This window comes from Takifugu rubripes, chromosome 7 (genome assembly GCF_901000725.2).
Source record: "Takifugu rubripes chromosome 7, fTakRub1.2, whole genome shotgun sequence".
Lineage (NCBI taxonomy): Eukaryota > Metazoa > Chordata > Actinopteri > Tetraodontiformes > Tetraodontidae > Takifugu > Takifugu rubripes.
The window spans coordinates 9,811,763-9,826,909 of NC_042291.1; the positions used below are offsets into that span (position 1 = coordinate 9,811,763).

At 42.0% G+C, this 15,147-nt stretch overlaps 1 protein-coding gene across 5 annotated transcripts in view; it reads left to right on the plus strand.

Annotated features, from left to right (window-relative positions):
- LOC101069513 (CUB and sushi domain-containing protein 3-like) overlaps positions 1–15,147 on the plus strand; it is a 139,408-nt gene that overhangs the window by 37,360 nt on the left and 86,901 nt on the right. For all 5 annotated transcript variants that reach the window (XM_029838295.1, XM_029838297.1, XM_029838296.1 and 2 more), the window contains 13 exons: positions 1,407–1,519; positions 2,577–2,654; positions 3,974–4,061; positions 5,989–6,113; positions 6,349–6,470; positions 8,265–8,368; positions 9,217–9,329; positions 9,538–9,720; positions 10,251–10,577; positions 10,934–11,128; positions 11,352–11,490; positions 12,106–12,293; positions 14,898–15,086. In XM_029838295.1, coding sequence (XP_029694155.1) covers positions 1,407–1,519; positions 2,577–2,654; positions 3,974–4,061; positions 5,989–6,113; positions 6,349–6,470; positions 8,265–8,368; positions 9,217–9,329; positions 9,538–9,720; positions 10,251–10,577; positions 10,934–11,128; positions 11,352–11,490; positions 12,106–12,293; positions 14,898–15,086 — 1,964 coding nt within the window. The remainder of the gene's footprint in view (positions 1–1,406; positions 1,520–2,576; positions 2,655–3,973; positions 4,062–5,988; positions 6,114–6,348; positions 6,471–8,264; positions 8,369–9,216; positions 9,330–9,537; positions 9,721–10,250; positions 10,578–10,933; positions 11,129–11,351; positions 11,491–12,105; positions 12,294–14,897; positions 15,087–15,147) is intronic.

Sequence of the window (15,147 nt, forward strand, 5' to 3'; positions counted from 1 at the left end):
TCTGAATTGATTCCATTATCTGAGAGGGGCTTCACAGAGGCCCACCGCTGTAAAACGAAGTAGAGACACCAGCGATTTCAGCGTGCGGCGCTGCCCTCGAGGCCACGTTCAGCTCCCCCACCTGCACACTGGGACTTGTTAAACTGGTATTTTGATGAGTCCAGAATCCGACCTCTCCTCCTATCTGGTCGGTTACAATTTACTCTGAGAAATCGAGCTCCTTAATCTCTCTCAAACTGAAAATCTAATTGAACCAGTTGTGAGCGAATTAATTGCGTCTCCTCAGAGCATCCCTTCAATTTTAACCGCATGGGCTGAATCACAGGTTTTCATCGCTGATCTTTGCTTTTCCATCCGTCTGTTGCTGTGTCACTCTTTATTTCCCATTGATGGAAAATTGTCTTTCACTTCCTGTGACATACTTTACCGTTGTGACAGCGTTATATTCACCTCTGCCACTCTTAAATTTGTACCATCACTCCTGTGCTCCCCGAAGCATCAGTGCTCCTCCCGGTACAGCTTTATTGTCACTATCCATTTTCCTTTAGATTTTTCGTAAAAATTTGTTGCTTCCACCAGAGGAGACGTAGAAGCAATCCCTTCTCAGTAGCGCGGCCTCCTGAAGGCTGCTGTGCTGCATGTCTATTGTTGTCATTAGCATTTTATCAGCGACACAATGAGACAGAAAAGGTCAGCTTTTCTGTGAAAATCAATTACCTTTTAAGCATTCTCTAAGGGCGACCATCATCTTCCCCTGTGATGGATCAGGTGGATTAAAAAAATCAGCATTTATGCATATTAATTAAAGAAAGGAACCTTTAACCTGCCCATGTTTATCAACAGCATTTTGTATAGTTTCCAATTAAAAGGAACCACGTGCATCATTCACATGCGGAAAGATATTTTCTTCCTTTTAAGATGTTTTTTTTCCATCTCATTGCTGTTTTTTCGCAGCTTTGCTTTTGCTTAAATGTCATGTGGTCTTCAGAAAATGTTAAAATGTAATAATGAAGACTTTAAATCTCCTTGGACAAATGGCTAAAGTGAATCCACGTACAATCCTGCTTGTCGTGTTTTATTTTAAGTTCCACAAATGTTGTACCATCAGCCCTTCCTAAAAATGTCAGCGTATCCTATTGACCATGTGCATGATGGGCTGAGGAGATTGCCAGGAAATAGATAAACACGCCATAGCTGGACGCGCTACCCCTGCTCCTTCCAAGTCTTTATGATTATGTACTGTTGAAGCTACTTCCCCATCGCGCCTGAAAGGTGTGATGGGGAAAAAACCAACAATGAAAATTCAATCACAGCAGAGTCCCAGGAGCCGAGTGTGGTGGTGAGGTCTGTCTCATTATTGATATTGTGTTTTTTGTTTCCTCTTCTTTGCCGCCCCTCAAACTCAGGCTAAGCGGAATGAATATTCCCGCGCCCATCATCAGCAACAAAAACTGGCTCCGGCTGCATTTCGTGACGGAGAGTAACCATCGTCACAAAGGCTTCAGAGCTCAGTACCAAGGTAAGATCTGATTGCCTCATTTGCATGCCCCAATAACCCCCCCCCCCCATTCATTCTGGAATTATTCAGGCTTCAGCGCCTGAAAATTTGCTCCCATTAATAATCACATTTTAAGTGAATAAAACATTGTTTGATTCAGACATACACTTGATTCTTGTTACTTCTGAAATACTTTATCAAACATTTGAGCAATATATACATGTATATATGTATAATATACACATCTATAGATGGCCTTATAAAAACCACCTCTGGCATCTTAATATTCAGTGCTTCATATTCAATATTGCACTGTAGAAGCTTATAGCTTGGCCTCAAGCCTTATATGAAACTGCAACTTCATGATATACCAATTTATAAAACATAACTCAGACTTTTATATAAAGCAACTTACGATAAATGAGGACATAAAGTCGATTATAATGTAGTAAGTTCTTTATGTCATTAAAATGATTGATACCTACATATTTTTATAGTAATGGGGGACTGAGTGATATTAAGCAGTGTGGTGCGGATATATCTGGTTGCTAAGTAGATTGACATTGCAGCTGCCTTTCTGTCAGTACAAGTTATGAATTAAGCAGTTGACCGACTGCGTCATTAGCTCAGGCGTAGAGTTATTTCAAAAATTCTGATTCTCTTCGTTTAATGCTCGATGCCTCATTATTTGCTGCGGGCAGTTGTTGTCGTACTCCACAATTATGACAGTCACTTGCATCACCTGGGTTTTGCGCGCCTTCTGGCTCCTGCTGTGTTTAATTAGACTCTCTGCCACCGGTCCGCTCCTTTAATCACGAGGTGTATAACCATTGTTGTTCTTGCAAATCAATATTCATCTGCTCCTTAATTGCTCTGAGTTACACCAACTAATAGGGAAAAACAGATTTCTTTTCCCCAGAACTGTCAGGGCAGACTTATGTGAGCTTATGGACTTATGGAGGGTGGAAGCGGTTATATTTTGTATTTTTCAGAGAAAGAAACACTTGTACTGTATCTTCTCACATCTAATACTGTAACTTCTTTTATCTAATTAACTCTTTCTATTGCTCTCAACCAGTGAAAAGCTCTGGAGAGCTTAAATCCAGAGGGGTAAAATTATTACCAGGGAAGGACAACACTAACAAACTGTCTTTGAGTAAGTCTTTTAATTTTTTCTTATTCATTGTTTATTTTCATTTACACAGGGCTTATGTTCTTTACTGTCTCTCTTTAGCACATCATTTGGTGAAGGACGTAAGCTACAGTACTAGATATTGCAGAAGTGCAGTCTCTTTTTCTTTCTGGTGACCCATTTCCCCTGGTTTCCCCAGACAAAAATGAACTCAGCCAGATGGCTAAAATAGTCATTTTAATTTCGGCTTTATTTTTCCCGGTTTGGCTCAAGTCATTTTCTGTTCCAATGAATGTCATAATGATTTGACTTTTGTCCACACAGTGATCGACACACGCTGTGATAGTCGAGGCTGAGTGACCACTCACTTGTCAAATGGCTTCTGCACGCTAAACTGAAATGAATGTGTTGTAATTGCTCATAGAGCTCTGTCACTAATGGAGCACAACCAGCGCAGCGTGCTAAACGCCTAATTGATAACAGGTTATTACCTTATCCGCCATGCATTTTGCATCGCACAGGGACATGAATAATGCAGTGGGTTTTTTTCTCCCAAAACAATCCTGTAGATCCTTGAGAAGACTTTGAACTGATGCTTTGTGCCAGTTGTGTATTCACTACACATAATTGAATTTCTAACTGTATTACGAACCACAACAATTAACTTGGAAGCTAATTAAGTCCCTGGTAAAAATGTACGCCGAAACGGGCCGGTTGAGCTCTGCGCGCGGCGAGATCTCATTGCAAATATTACGGCACGCCTTACTGATAATTGCGAATATTTTATGAATTTGACTTGCAGCGAATGCGAGTGTTGACTTATTAATCTGTGAGATACGAGCCGCCGACGCTGTCGAGTCAGAGCAATGCCACGGCAAACCCCGCGCTGATGTGAAAACTATCTATAATGTGTCATCTGGTGTGTGTCAGCCATTACTATGCACAGAGAGTCTCACTGAGCGACTATTGCGGCTCTGCCAATTGATATTTGAAGGTGATTTAATCCTCTTAGTCCCTGCCAAGCCCAGATATGCTTTCTAATATTTCGCCTGGCTTAGGTTAGTAAGGTGTGTTTACACTTAGCACTACCCTGATAGCACAAAAAGGTGTGTATTAACCGCAGCGCTGACAAGTAACTGGCGTTTTCTGTGAACACCGAGGGGCCGGGTGAATTTACAGGAATTTGTTGCCTCAGATTCTCTTACTAACGGTAATATTCCCTCTGTGTCGTGTGGTTTTCGGTTTCTCTTCCCCGCCCGCCTGCTGCCATGGGTGTTGTCTGAAAGTACAGAACCATTTAAGTATCTCTCACAGTGGTCTCGGCTGTTCTTTTTCCATCTCAGTGAACGAAGGAGGAATCAAACAGGTCTCAAATTACTGCCCCGATCCAGGGGAGCCAGAAAATGGCAAACGGATCGGCTCAGACTTCAGGTGAGTTTCCCAGCAGCAGGCGGCCTATTATGAGCCTGATTTGTGCTGATGAGAGTTGGAATTGAGTGAACGTGTTTTTCCAGACATCAAAACCTGAACAGTCAGTTGTGTTGGCGCTAAAATGCACCGACAGACTCGACGACGTGTTATTTTGCACTGTTTGTATTTGCTGAGGTCAGTTAAATATTTAATTCCACACCTACAGTCATACGTCCGAAGCAGCGTCCCAGTTTTCCCTCTCGTAGTTTTGATTAAGCGGCGGCTTTAAACTCCGATGATTCCCAGACGATCACGTGCACGGCTTGGGTAAACTTGTCTGCAGAAAACTTGAACTCTTCTGTCTCCTCTGGAGAATTTCCTCTGGATTTCCAACTCGGCTTTGACTGTGCCATGATATTTGCTGCAGTGACATTACTGCAGTGACCATGGAAACTGTTAACGTCGCTGAAAGCTGCCTCTCAATCTCCGCATCAATTTGCAATGCTATTTCAGGGCTGCAGATTTCGCCGTTCAATTTACATTTTAATTCTTTAAATCATTATTTCGTCTTGATTTGATTTGACGCGTTCCCACAACACACCGATGTTGATCCAGTCTGGCTGAAATTTAAATGATTGAAGCTTCTTAAATAACGCATTCATTATTTAGAACGGTTAAGAGCAGACTGACCCCAAAATGTGCTTCCCTGTTTCATTATGTTTTAATCAGCCGTGATTAAAACATTTCGAGTACAACATTGAGCCTGAGCTGAACTCGTACAATAATAAACCTAAATGAGGTGTAATTACACAAGCGAATGTGTGTATAGGTATCCAGTGCATGTCCCTTGTTAGTTTAGTTAAACTATAAAAGGAAAACAACGTCCTTTGTTTACAATGATGCACCCAGACTTGTGCATCGATAGATTATTTATTATTACCAAATAACGTCGGTTGTCCTGAACAAACCTTTTACAACAAGTGCAACGCGGCAGCATCTGGTTTGGTGCGTTGGACTCGGCAACGTCGCCCTTTGGCCCGTTTCCCTGTCGGCGTGGTGCCGCCTTTTAAAGTGTGTTGTAGGATATCAAAGTGCACACGATGGAAACGCAGAGCCTTCCAGGCGCGGATCACCACACCCTCCACCTGCTAATCTAAAATGTGCTCGGCTGCAGTTTGCAAACGTGGTTTGTTTATCTGTAATTTCAACCTGCAGGTGGCAAAGCTCCTAACACTATCTGTTCCTCTCCTCGGGATTTTCTTAAATAAATGCAGTAATACATCTAGTTCACAAAGAGGTTTCTCGTTACAATGCAGATCACACACTACAATTACACAAAGTGGGGCAAAACACAAGCCAGGCTACAATTCATGGGAGAGCCGTATCTGCTCTCTTCCTGGCGGACTTGCAGCATGTGCTGATTACATAGCAGGCAGAAAAACTGTACTGTTGACTGCAGATCAGGTTTCTGTTGTCAACAGCAGCAAAAACCGCCTCAAGACAGCAATGCACCAACAATATATCTGTCTGCACCTTATTTTTAAGACCAACATACCCATGGGCGCCAGTTATTTGACACTCGCACAACATGAGCGCTGGGCATGAAAATGACAACTGCTGTGCACTTTGTACCAGGCACAAGACGGAGAGTATAGCTGTCACATTTGGCTAATGTCAAAGATAAATGTTTTTACTGCGATTTGTTTCTTTTTTTAACACTTACTTACTGTGTAATTAGTAGTTAATGTGAGGTTGAGGCTCTGCTTTGCTGAGGCCAAGAGTAATTAAGTAAAAAAGGAAAATAAACACTGCTCATTTGAGAGCGCAGTCGATAATAACACGTAAATAATGAACGCGATATTTCATCACAAGTCTCTTTTGAGAAATGAGCTGCTGTTTTTTTTTGTTTTTTTGGGGGGGGTATTAACGATATTTGGTATCTCCTCAGCATCGGTGCTACAGTTCAATTTAGCTGTGATGAAGACCATGTGCTGCAGGGCTCCAAAACGATTACCTGCCAGCGCGTCGCTGAAGTGTTTGCTGCTTGGAGCGACCATAGACCTGCCTGCAAGGGTGAGCCATGCTTCCAAAGACCTAATATAGCAGTTTGATTAAGGCAGCGCCTCTGGTCACAGGCTCTATGTAGATAGACGCCAGTTCAGTTTGGTTAATTATGTATGAAAGCCTGTGTTGCAGCACTCCGTTTTTCCATTACAAAATGCTCTTCCTGTTTTAGTTTGCACTTTATGTATGCTGCTATATTATCACATTTGTATAAGGATCGTCTTCTTCTTTCCTGTCGTTGCAGTGAAAACATGTGGGTCAAACCTGCAGGGACCTTCAGGGACTTTTACATCTCCGAACTTCCCGATCCAGTACGAGAGTAACTCCCAGTGTGTGTGGATCATCACAGCCAGTGATCCAAACAAGGTAATATTAATGTCTGGTGAAAACACATCAATAGCAATGGGCTTACAGGGCCCAGTGGATAAATTGTTTCACGTTAAAAGTCAGAATCCTTTCTTTCTTTATTTTCAGTCAATTCAATAAAATTGAGTCTCGACATGTTTGTTTAGCCTGTAGCCAACGTATGATGCATTTCCTCACGAATCATGCCACAAATGAAATAACGATGGTGTTTTCTTTTACTACACTAGGTTTAAATCATTTTTTATTATTAATACACTAAAACGCCTTTAACAATTAGCTTAGTGGACATTTTTCAAGTCATAAAAATAGTTGATAAATTTTAGCTAATAGTCCTGAGTTATTTCTCTTATTCTATCATGGATAAATACTAGTGTAGTATCTGAAGCCTGTGCATGCCTTTACTTCTGTAAGGCCGCAATGTGTTTAGCAGCCAGCCTGGTGCCATATTAGGATATGTTCCACATGTGTCCTGTGTCTTCTGCCTTACTGTAAGATCGCAATGGAAGTCTTGTTATTGCTAAGAGAAGCTGCTAAGAGGTGATGCTGGAGCCCGTAGGCTCCTGGTTGTTCTCCATATGAGGATGTGTAGCATGAAGCCTTTCTACTACTCCCATTTTTGGTACTAACTGAACTCTATGCCATTGGGTTTGCTATATTGTGTAGCATGAGGTCATCAGAAAAGAATGTGTTTACTTGACTGTATAAGAAGGAGCTATCGATGTAAACAATTCGGAGTTTGCGAAGATTCCTTCCTCATCAACACGTCTTGGCTAACGCCAGAAGAAAATTCACAACACTAGCAATATCAAATAGATTCTTTATTGTTGCTTTTAATTTAATCCCGTTATTACTTTATTGCCACTAATGAATCTTTGGATTGCTAGAAGAAATCTGGTGTTTGGAATGCAAAGTGTGTTGTTTTCGATGTGATGCCTCGCTTATTTTTGGATAAACAAGTGCTACTGCTTCTCTGCAGGGTGGTAAACCCTCGCTCCCTCAATAACGCCACCTTTATGCATATATGCATGTACTTCCCAAGGTGGGAGAAGATTGCACAATGTATGCAAATGTATCTTAACCCAACTTATTTCCTACTAGCCCTCATTAATGCGCATTACTTTGCATTTCAGCTCCCGCTCGGCAATCAGCTGTACAACTTCCGGCTTTTGAGCCAATAGTTGAATGAATGTGACTCCATTTCCCAATAGCAAACAAGTCAAAGCTATTTTTTTTTTCCTGGAGGGACATCACTGCACTTAGACATCTGTATCAATTTTGGCATTTCATTGTCATATTTGCATGCCCTTGGGCGTCTCATCCAATGATAAACAATAACTCACCGACTCCAACTCTGATTTAGAAGTCACTGGGATTGGCCACTGTCACAGCTCTGTGCCACTGTGCCCTTTGGTAGGCAAACAGACCATTGACTTGGCACTGAAAATCTCCCCATTACTATTATGATGGTAATTATGCTTATGTGTGCATTGTAGTATGGCTGTTTGACACGGATATTATGCAGCATCTGTCCTCCCCCTGGCCAGAGGAAAGACTGTGAGGCCTAAGGTTGCAGCCATCATATGTTTGCCATCAACAGATGCAGCACAACAGTCATTTCATTCTGTCTTTTCATCATTAATCCCTGTGAAATCCCAGCGTGGGTCACTTATTTTCACGTGACAAGTGTCAATGTAAGGAGCTCATTTATAGTAGAAACAATGGCAACTGAGGAAACAATGAATGCGATGTTCTATCTCAGCAGATAATCAATTTGTGTCTTTTTTTCCACTCCAGGTGATTCAAATAAACTTTGAAGAGTTTGATCTAGAGATCGGGTACGATTCTCTAACTATCGGAGATGGAGGAGAAGTCGGTGACTCAAAAACAATTATACAAGTGTAAGTACGACAATGAAAACATGTCAACAATAAAAATATGTTGTTTTGGAAAGTGGCAGTTAATGTTTTTAGTGGGTAGTTTTAGTGGCGGTTACTGGGTTTGTGCTCACAGCATTTGGGGTTCCTCTCAAGAACCTCTCCTGTTAGCTGCCCACTCCCTTATTTTCAGTCCACAACTGGGACTGGAACCTGGAACCCTCAGGCTCTTAGCTCAGCTCCCCACAGAGCCATTGAAAACACTTCTGATGAGACAACAGATGGTTGTCATGGTCCCCTGACGTGGTTAAGGACATCAGTGAGCTCCTGGTCACACACTCCAGCCACCTCTGGCTTGGACATGAAGGCCTTTGCAATCCTTCATGGATTTGCCTGTCCAGACCATGACTGACCCACTATCAAACTGGTCGGGCTGGAGGATGCAGCAGGCAGCAAAACAATCTAATGTTCTCTGGGCTGTGACCTTCTGGACATGGAATGTGTGGATGTGCTCCTGGAGCATCTCCTCCAGGCCACACGTTGAATAGAAAAATGCAAAACTAGGCAAGAATCACTCAAAAAGGGAGGACTGGGAAATTAATTTTTAAAAGGAGAGGTTGATAAAGTAGAAATGTGATTGACCTTTAAATTAGGTTGAATCTTAATAGAAATATTAAGCGTTTATATTTCTATGTTTCTTTCTCAGCAATGGGACACTTACATTTGTAACCGTTTGGCCTTTTTTCAATCTTTTGCTCCTACATATTTGATTCTATACATTATGTAACCGGAGTTATGAAAAATGTTCCACGACCACAAAAAGAGAACTACCTTGAGATTCAATAGTGTGCTTTATTGTGTGTCATCTGCAGGCTAACTGGGAGTTTTGTCCCAGACTTGATCGTCAGCATGTCGCATCAGATGTGGCTCCATCTTCAGTCTGACGAGAGTGTGGGCTCAATTGGCTTCAAGATCAACTATAAAGGTACACAGATGATAGAACCCGCTGCTGTGTTTGCTTCTTTTTGTCTGTCCCCCCCCCCATCTGTCTGTCTTCTCTGCCCCCCTAAAATGGCTCTGAAACCAGGCTCTTTTACTCCTCACCTGCACTACTGTAGATAATGTGAAGGGAGAAAAACGTAGCTGGTGTTGGACTTGACTTAATCCTCGCCTTTTCCATTTCCCTGCTACAGAAATCGACAAGGAGAGTTGTGGTGACCCCGGAACACCCCTTTACGGCTTCAAAGAAGGTAGTGGCTTTTTAAATGGAGATGTGCTGCGGTTTGAGTGCCAGGTTGGCTTCGAGCTCATAGGGGAGAAGATGATAACCTGTCAGAACAACAACCAGTGGTCAGCAAACATCCCCATCTGCATATGTGAGTGTGTTTTTAATATTAGGAGACACATTTAGCCCCTAGTTCAGCTGCTGCACTAGTACAGAATCCTGTATTATCTAAATTATTCTAATTTTTGAAGAGAGAAATGGTTATGGCTGTTTCACACAACAGAAATGTATGTCTAATGCCATCATTATAGTGAACAGTCCCCGATGTGGGTTGTGCCTTTTCTTTATCCCTAACATAAATCCAATAAGCAGTTTTGAAGTAAAGCGTGTCCATAGGGACAGAGGTCACTCCTCACATATAGCAGTGGCTGCATATTTTTTATTTGTGAAGATTCTCTCCTTGGCTCTACCCCCCTCAGCTTGTAAGCACCCATGGGAGCAATGCTGTCTCCTGGCTCCTCGTCTCCTTGTACAGCACTCACAATTTGTTTCGGTGCTGCTGTTATTGTATCGCCTGTAGATTGTGGCATGGTCGGCCTGCTGCTGCCACACAAACGGCATTAGCTGGGATCTGATGATGCTTTTGGATAATGCTAATATTTCACCACCTTTTTGTCACAGTCCCCTGCTTTTCCAACTTCACCGCTCCCATGGGGACTGTATTGTCTCCGGACTACCCAGAGGGCTATGGAAACAACCTCAACTGTGTGTGGCTGATCATCTCTGAGCTTGGCACCAGAATACACCTGGCCTTCAATGATTTCGACCTGGAGCCCCCCTATGACTTCCTGACTATCAGAGATGGGGACCAATCTGGAGCTACGTTGCTCGGACGCTTCTCTGGGGCAGAAGTTCCTTCACACCTGACTTCCAACAGCAACGTTCTGCAGCTGGAGTTTCAGGCTGATCACTCTATGTCTGGACGTGGCTTTAACATCACATATAGCAGTAAGACACGGCTTGATTTAAATAAATAAAAACTTTAATAGACTCACCAGTGAAACTAGAATTAGCATAAAAGTAAAAATGACTATTTTTGAAGCCAAGCTGTGAAAGAAATGGTAAAGTAACATTTCTGTTCCTGACATAAAACTATAATTGATTTTTGGTGGCAAATTCACTACAAGGTCTAAAGACGGAGATTATTGTCACCCAGGTACACAGAGCAGACCTCATTTAGCTTTGTTTCCCCCCCTTTCCTTCAGAGAGCTACATCAATTTCACTATCTCTCTACTCCTCAAAGACCCAATTCCTCATTCACACAGGCTTCACCAGATCATGTTTTGTTTCTTCTTATTACAAGCGTTTGGGCGTAATGAGTGCCCTGACCCGGGCATACCACTGAATGCCAGGCGCTTTGGAGACAGCTTCCAGCTGGGGAGCTCCATCTCTGTGGTCTGTGAGGAAGGTTTTATCAAGACACAGGGAGCTGACACCATCACATGCCATCTGGAGGAAGGCAAGGTGATGTGGAGTGGCCTTATTCCCAAGTGTGAAGGTACGGAGCCAGCTTTGCTCATAATGATGTGATTATTGTGCCGAAATGTCAACGGAAAGACTGACAAAGGAAAGACAAAATGGAGGATTTTAGATATAGTTCAACAAATCAGAAAACAACTGTGATATGAAAAATGTCCATGCCTTTTGGACATACACAAAAAGTTCTGCTCACCTCTTAGATGTCCCCTGTTGATCACTGTGTGGATCTTTCAACCCCTCAGCTCCTTGTGGGGGCCACTACTCGGGGCCGTCTGGTGTCATTCTGTCCCCGGGGTGGCCAGGCTACTACAAAGACTCCCTGAGCTGCGAGTGGGTCATCGAGGCTGAACCAGGAAGCTCCATCAAGATCAGTTTTGACAGGTTTGCATGACAGTCCTGCAACAACTCAGCTGTGGAGAAGAAAATATAATGGACCTTCTCACAGATTCACTCAAAATTCCTCATTTTGTGTGGTTTTTTAAATTTATTTATTTGATAAAAATGTTTTAAAATGTCAAACAATTCTTCACATCATTCACTCCTCTGTTTTGTTGGTGAAGTAATGCAAAATATTCTAATTTAATACGCAAAGCCTCCTTACTACTGTCCGTAAAAGAAAATAAAGAGCTACATTCCCTGAAGCTCCTTTGAATTAAGACTTCTCAGATATGTGGCCCTCCTCTCCCTGAAAATTACTTCACATTATTGATGGTGATAATGAAACTCAAGGTGATGTCACCTGTGTGATGTGGATGCCTTCGGCTGACCGCAGATCTATACTATGACAGATGTCCACGGAGCTCATTGATCCTCTACGGTTGCAATAATTGGGGCACCAACAGCCGTTCCAGTGCTTATGAAAGCTGTGTCTTCATGTTTATCTCCTCAAAGTTAGACAATTTTCTGGGCAGATACTACAGGCTGAATCCAAATCCTCTTATTGGAATACAAATAATGATCTCCATTTCCCCTACCTGTGTCTGCTTTGCTTTCAAGGTTTCAAACTGAGCTCAGTTATGACTTCCTGGAGATTCACGACGGTCCCAATCTGCTGTCACCCATGATTGGATCCTTTAATGGAACCCAAGTCCCTCAATTCCTGTTTAGCAGCAGTAACTTCCTGTATCTGCTCTTCACCACCGACAACAGTCGATCAAACAGTGGCTTCAAGATATTCTATGAAGGTGAGATTCATGCTAGCGTTGTTTGATTGACACATCTGAACTTTTCTAAAACATGTCATGTGGGTTAAAATCCAAATGTTGCCTGGCAAAAACAAAGGTTGTTTTGAGGACAGGAAGTGCACACAGATGCCCTTTTTTCTATAATGAGCTCTCGTTCTTGACTGGATTACATCCCATGCTGACATAAAAGTGATACTTGAGAATTTTGTAGCACTGCTTGCAAAGGATTGTTCTATTTAATGCAAAGACATGAAAAGACCTGTTCAAAATCAAAGGCTCTTGATTTTGAACCTTTGTATTCTGTTTTTGTGCCATATTATATGCAATCCTGAGGGCACACACACACACACACACACACACACACACACACACACACACAAAACTTCTCTTTTTGTAACCACAAACAAAAGTGGGAAAAATAAATCAGTTTAGTTCAAAGGTCATATATAATTGAAAACACATAAAAAGAGTGGGTAAAACGAGGGGGACTGCAGGGATTTTTAAGGCTGCTTCTGCTTCTCACTTCATTATGCATGTAGTGGACACACTGTGATCTACTTCAGCATTTGTTTGCACCAGCACCATTAACCTTGTCTCTCACATGTGATTCATAAGGCAGACTTTGTTATTATGTCTGTATTATTGACTGGAAGTAATCCGCAGTGCTTTTGTCTTATTAAGGCTCACTCTTGAGTGCATTTTTCTTTTGTTGATGAGGCTACTGAAAAAGCAATAACAGTAAGATCATATTAGCTCCTTCCATTGCAATTTAAAATGTGTCTTATTACTAAAATGCTTTAGGGAAGCCCAACCTAGTTCATTTGTGAAATTGGCCTTACACGGTGGAGATGTGAGTTATAATATGAATAAACCAAAGTCCTGTAATTGGCACCTTGGATCTAGTTAATGAAAAAGCAATACAAGTGTATGCCTCATGTTTTGCTAGTATCCCTTGAATTCTCTTTCTGAGTGGTATAGGTTTGTGCATTATTTCTTTTGAATTATTTGTTTCACCAAATTCCTGCATCCTCGAGGCGAGCTCCAACAGTGATTAATGAGCACTCTGAGCTGCGAACACAGGCAGGTGAGACCTGTTTGTTCCCTCGTTGAAACTGTTAGTCAACGAGAGCAAACCCAGTTTTACAACAATGTGGTCAGACCATTATTTTTATATTTGAATAATCAGTTTGCTGAGAGCAATCAATGGCTTGTAGGCTATACACTGTAAACTATACACTGTTTACTTCCAGTGTCAAGAGAAAGGTCTCTTTGATCACTAGAATGTATTAAAATGTAATTTAAAAACCCCTCCTTAGCAGTGCCTTTTGGGGAACTTTGTCCTTTTGTTTAGAGGACCATGCAGCTTTTAAATTAATTTGCTATTTAGCTCAGTGACAGGAGGCAAACATGGAAGAGGTTACAGGTCTCATTCTGACCGAGCTAAGATTAAGCTAACACTGCAACTGTTCAGCAACAGATGACAATATTTGGTAGCAGTCCCAGTCACAAAAAGAAAGTTTCATTTCCGACATCACTAGCGATGCCGCAACTGTTGCAATGACCTAGATGAGCGTCACAAGCTGGTCCACGAAGTCCAATCAGGCTTTTTCACTGCCAGGCCTGAGTTTGCTGCATTCTCAGTATGTTCTATGGATATAAATGCCCCCATTTCTCCTCAAGAATCCAATGCTTTGGAATGCAGGAAGGACATTTTCCTTCTTCCAACGGAAAACATGAGACATGAAATGATCTTTTCAAACTGAGAGACATGATGAACTTTGTCAGTGTTTTCCTGAGAAGAAAAAAACTACTTGGTCTTAAAGATGGACAGCAGGCCTCTTTAGTTGCTCCAACAACACATTAAAAACAAAACCATCCCTGATTGACACATCATTGCCCCCATGGAAGGTTTATATTTGTGCTGCGTACTTGAACCAGTCAATAGAGGACATTAAGATGTTCTGACATTGCTCAGAGGGAGCTGTCATGGCATCAGTCTTCATACTGACATACAAAGATTGCAGAAGCCAGGATAACTGAGTTGTTATCCTCAACTCTGCCTCAGCAGACTTGAATATTGTCTAAAAATGGGTCATTTCCCCCCATTTTTAAATAGGCATGTGTGCGTATTCAGTTTTTAGTTCCAAAAGTCACTCCTTTGCTTAAAAAACTTCTTTCTTCCTTTATTATCTGTGTGACCTGAGACGTACATTTTTAGCGAATATAATAACTTCAAAGGTTCTCTCAATTTATTGGAATTTGGCCTAGAATTTTATTCTGCTGGTAAATTAGAGCTGCCATTTCCTGTGGAATGACGGTTGTGTGGCTTTCATATATCTTTGTAAAATCCTGTTTTTTTGCATATTGATTTTTAATTATGAGCCAACAAACAGTAAAAATTCAGGAGGTTGTAGTTTGAACTGTAGTATGAAGTCACAACTGTATCCTGAATGCTGTTAATGTGCACTTGTAAGCTAAACACAGGCCTGTAAAGATCTCCTGAATGTAGTTTTCACAACGTTGTTTTGCATCATAACAGACTTTGATTTCTTTGGTTGCTCAAAACCTGTTCAGGAAGTTCTCTGTACTTTGACATTCCTGCAGTGGTCACATTGGACACATACTCCTGCATGGATCCCGGTATTCCGGTCAACGGGGCGAGGTCGAACAACGACCTGTCCATCGGCTCCACCGTGTCCTTCCAGTGTGACCCCGGATACAGACTGAGCCACGAGGAGCCACTGGTTTGTGAGAAGAACCACTTCTGGAGCCACCCGCTGCCTTCTTGCGACGGTGTGTAAGACGAACGTCAGGTCGTGTGTCTCCGCTTTCGAAGCTCAGTCATGATCAGACT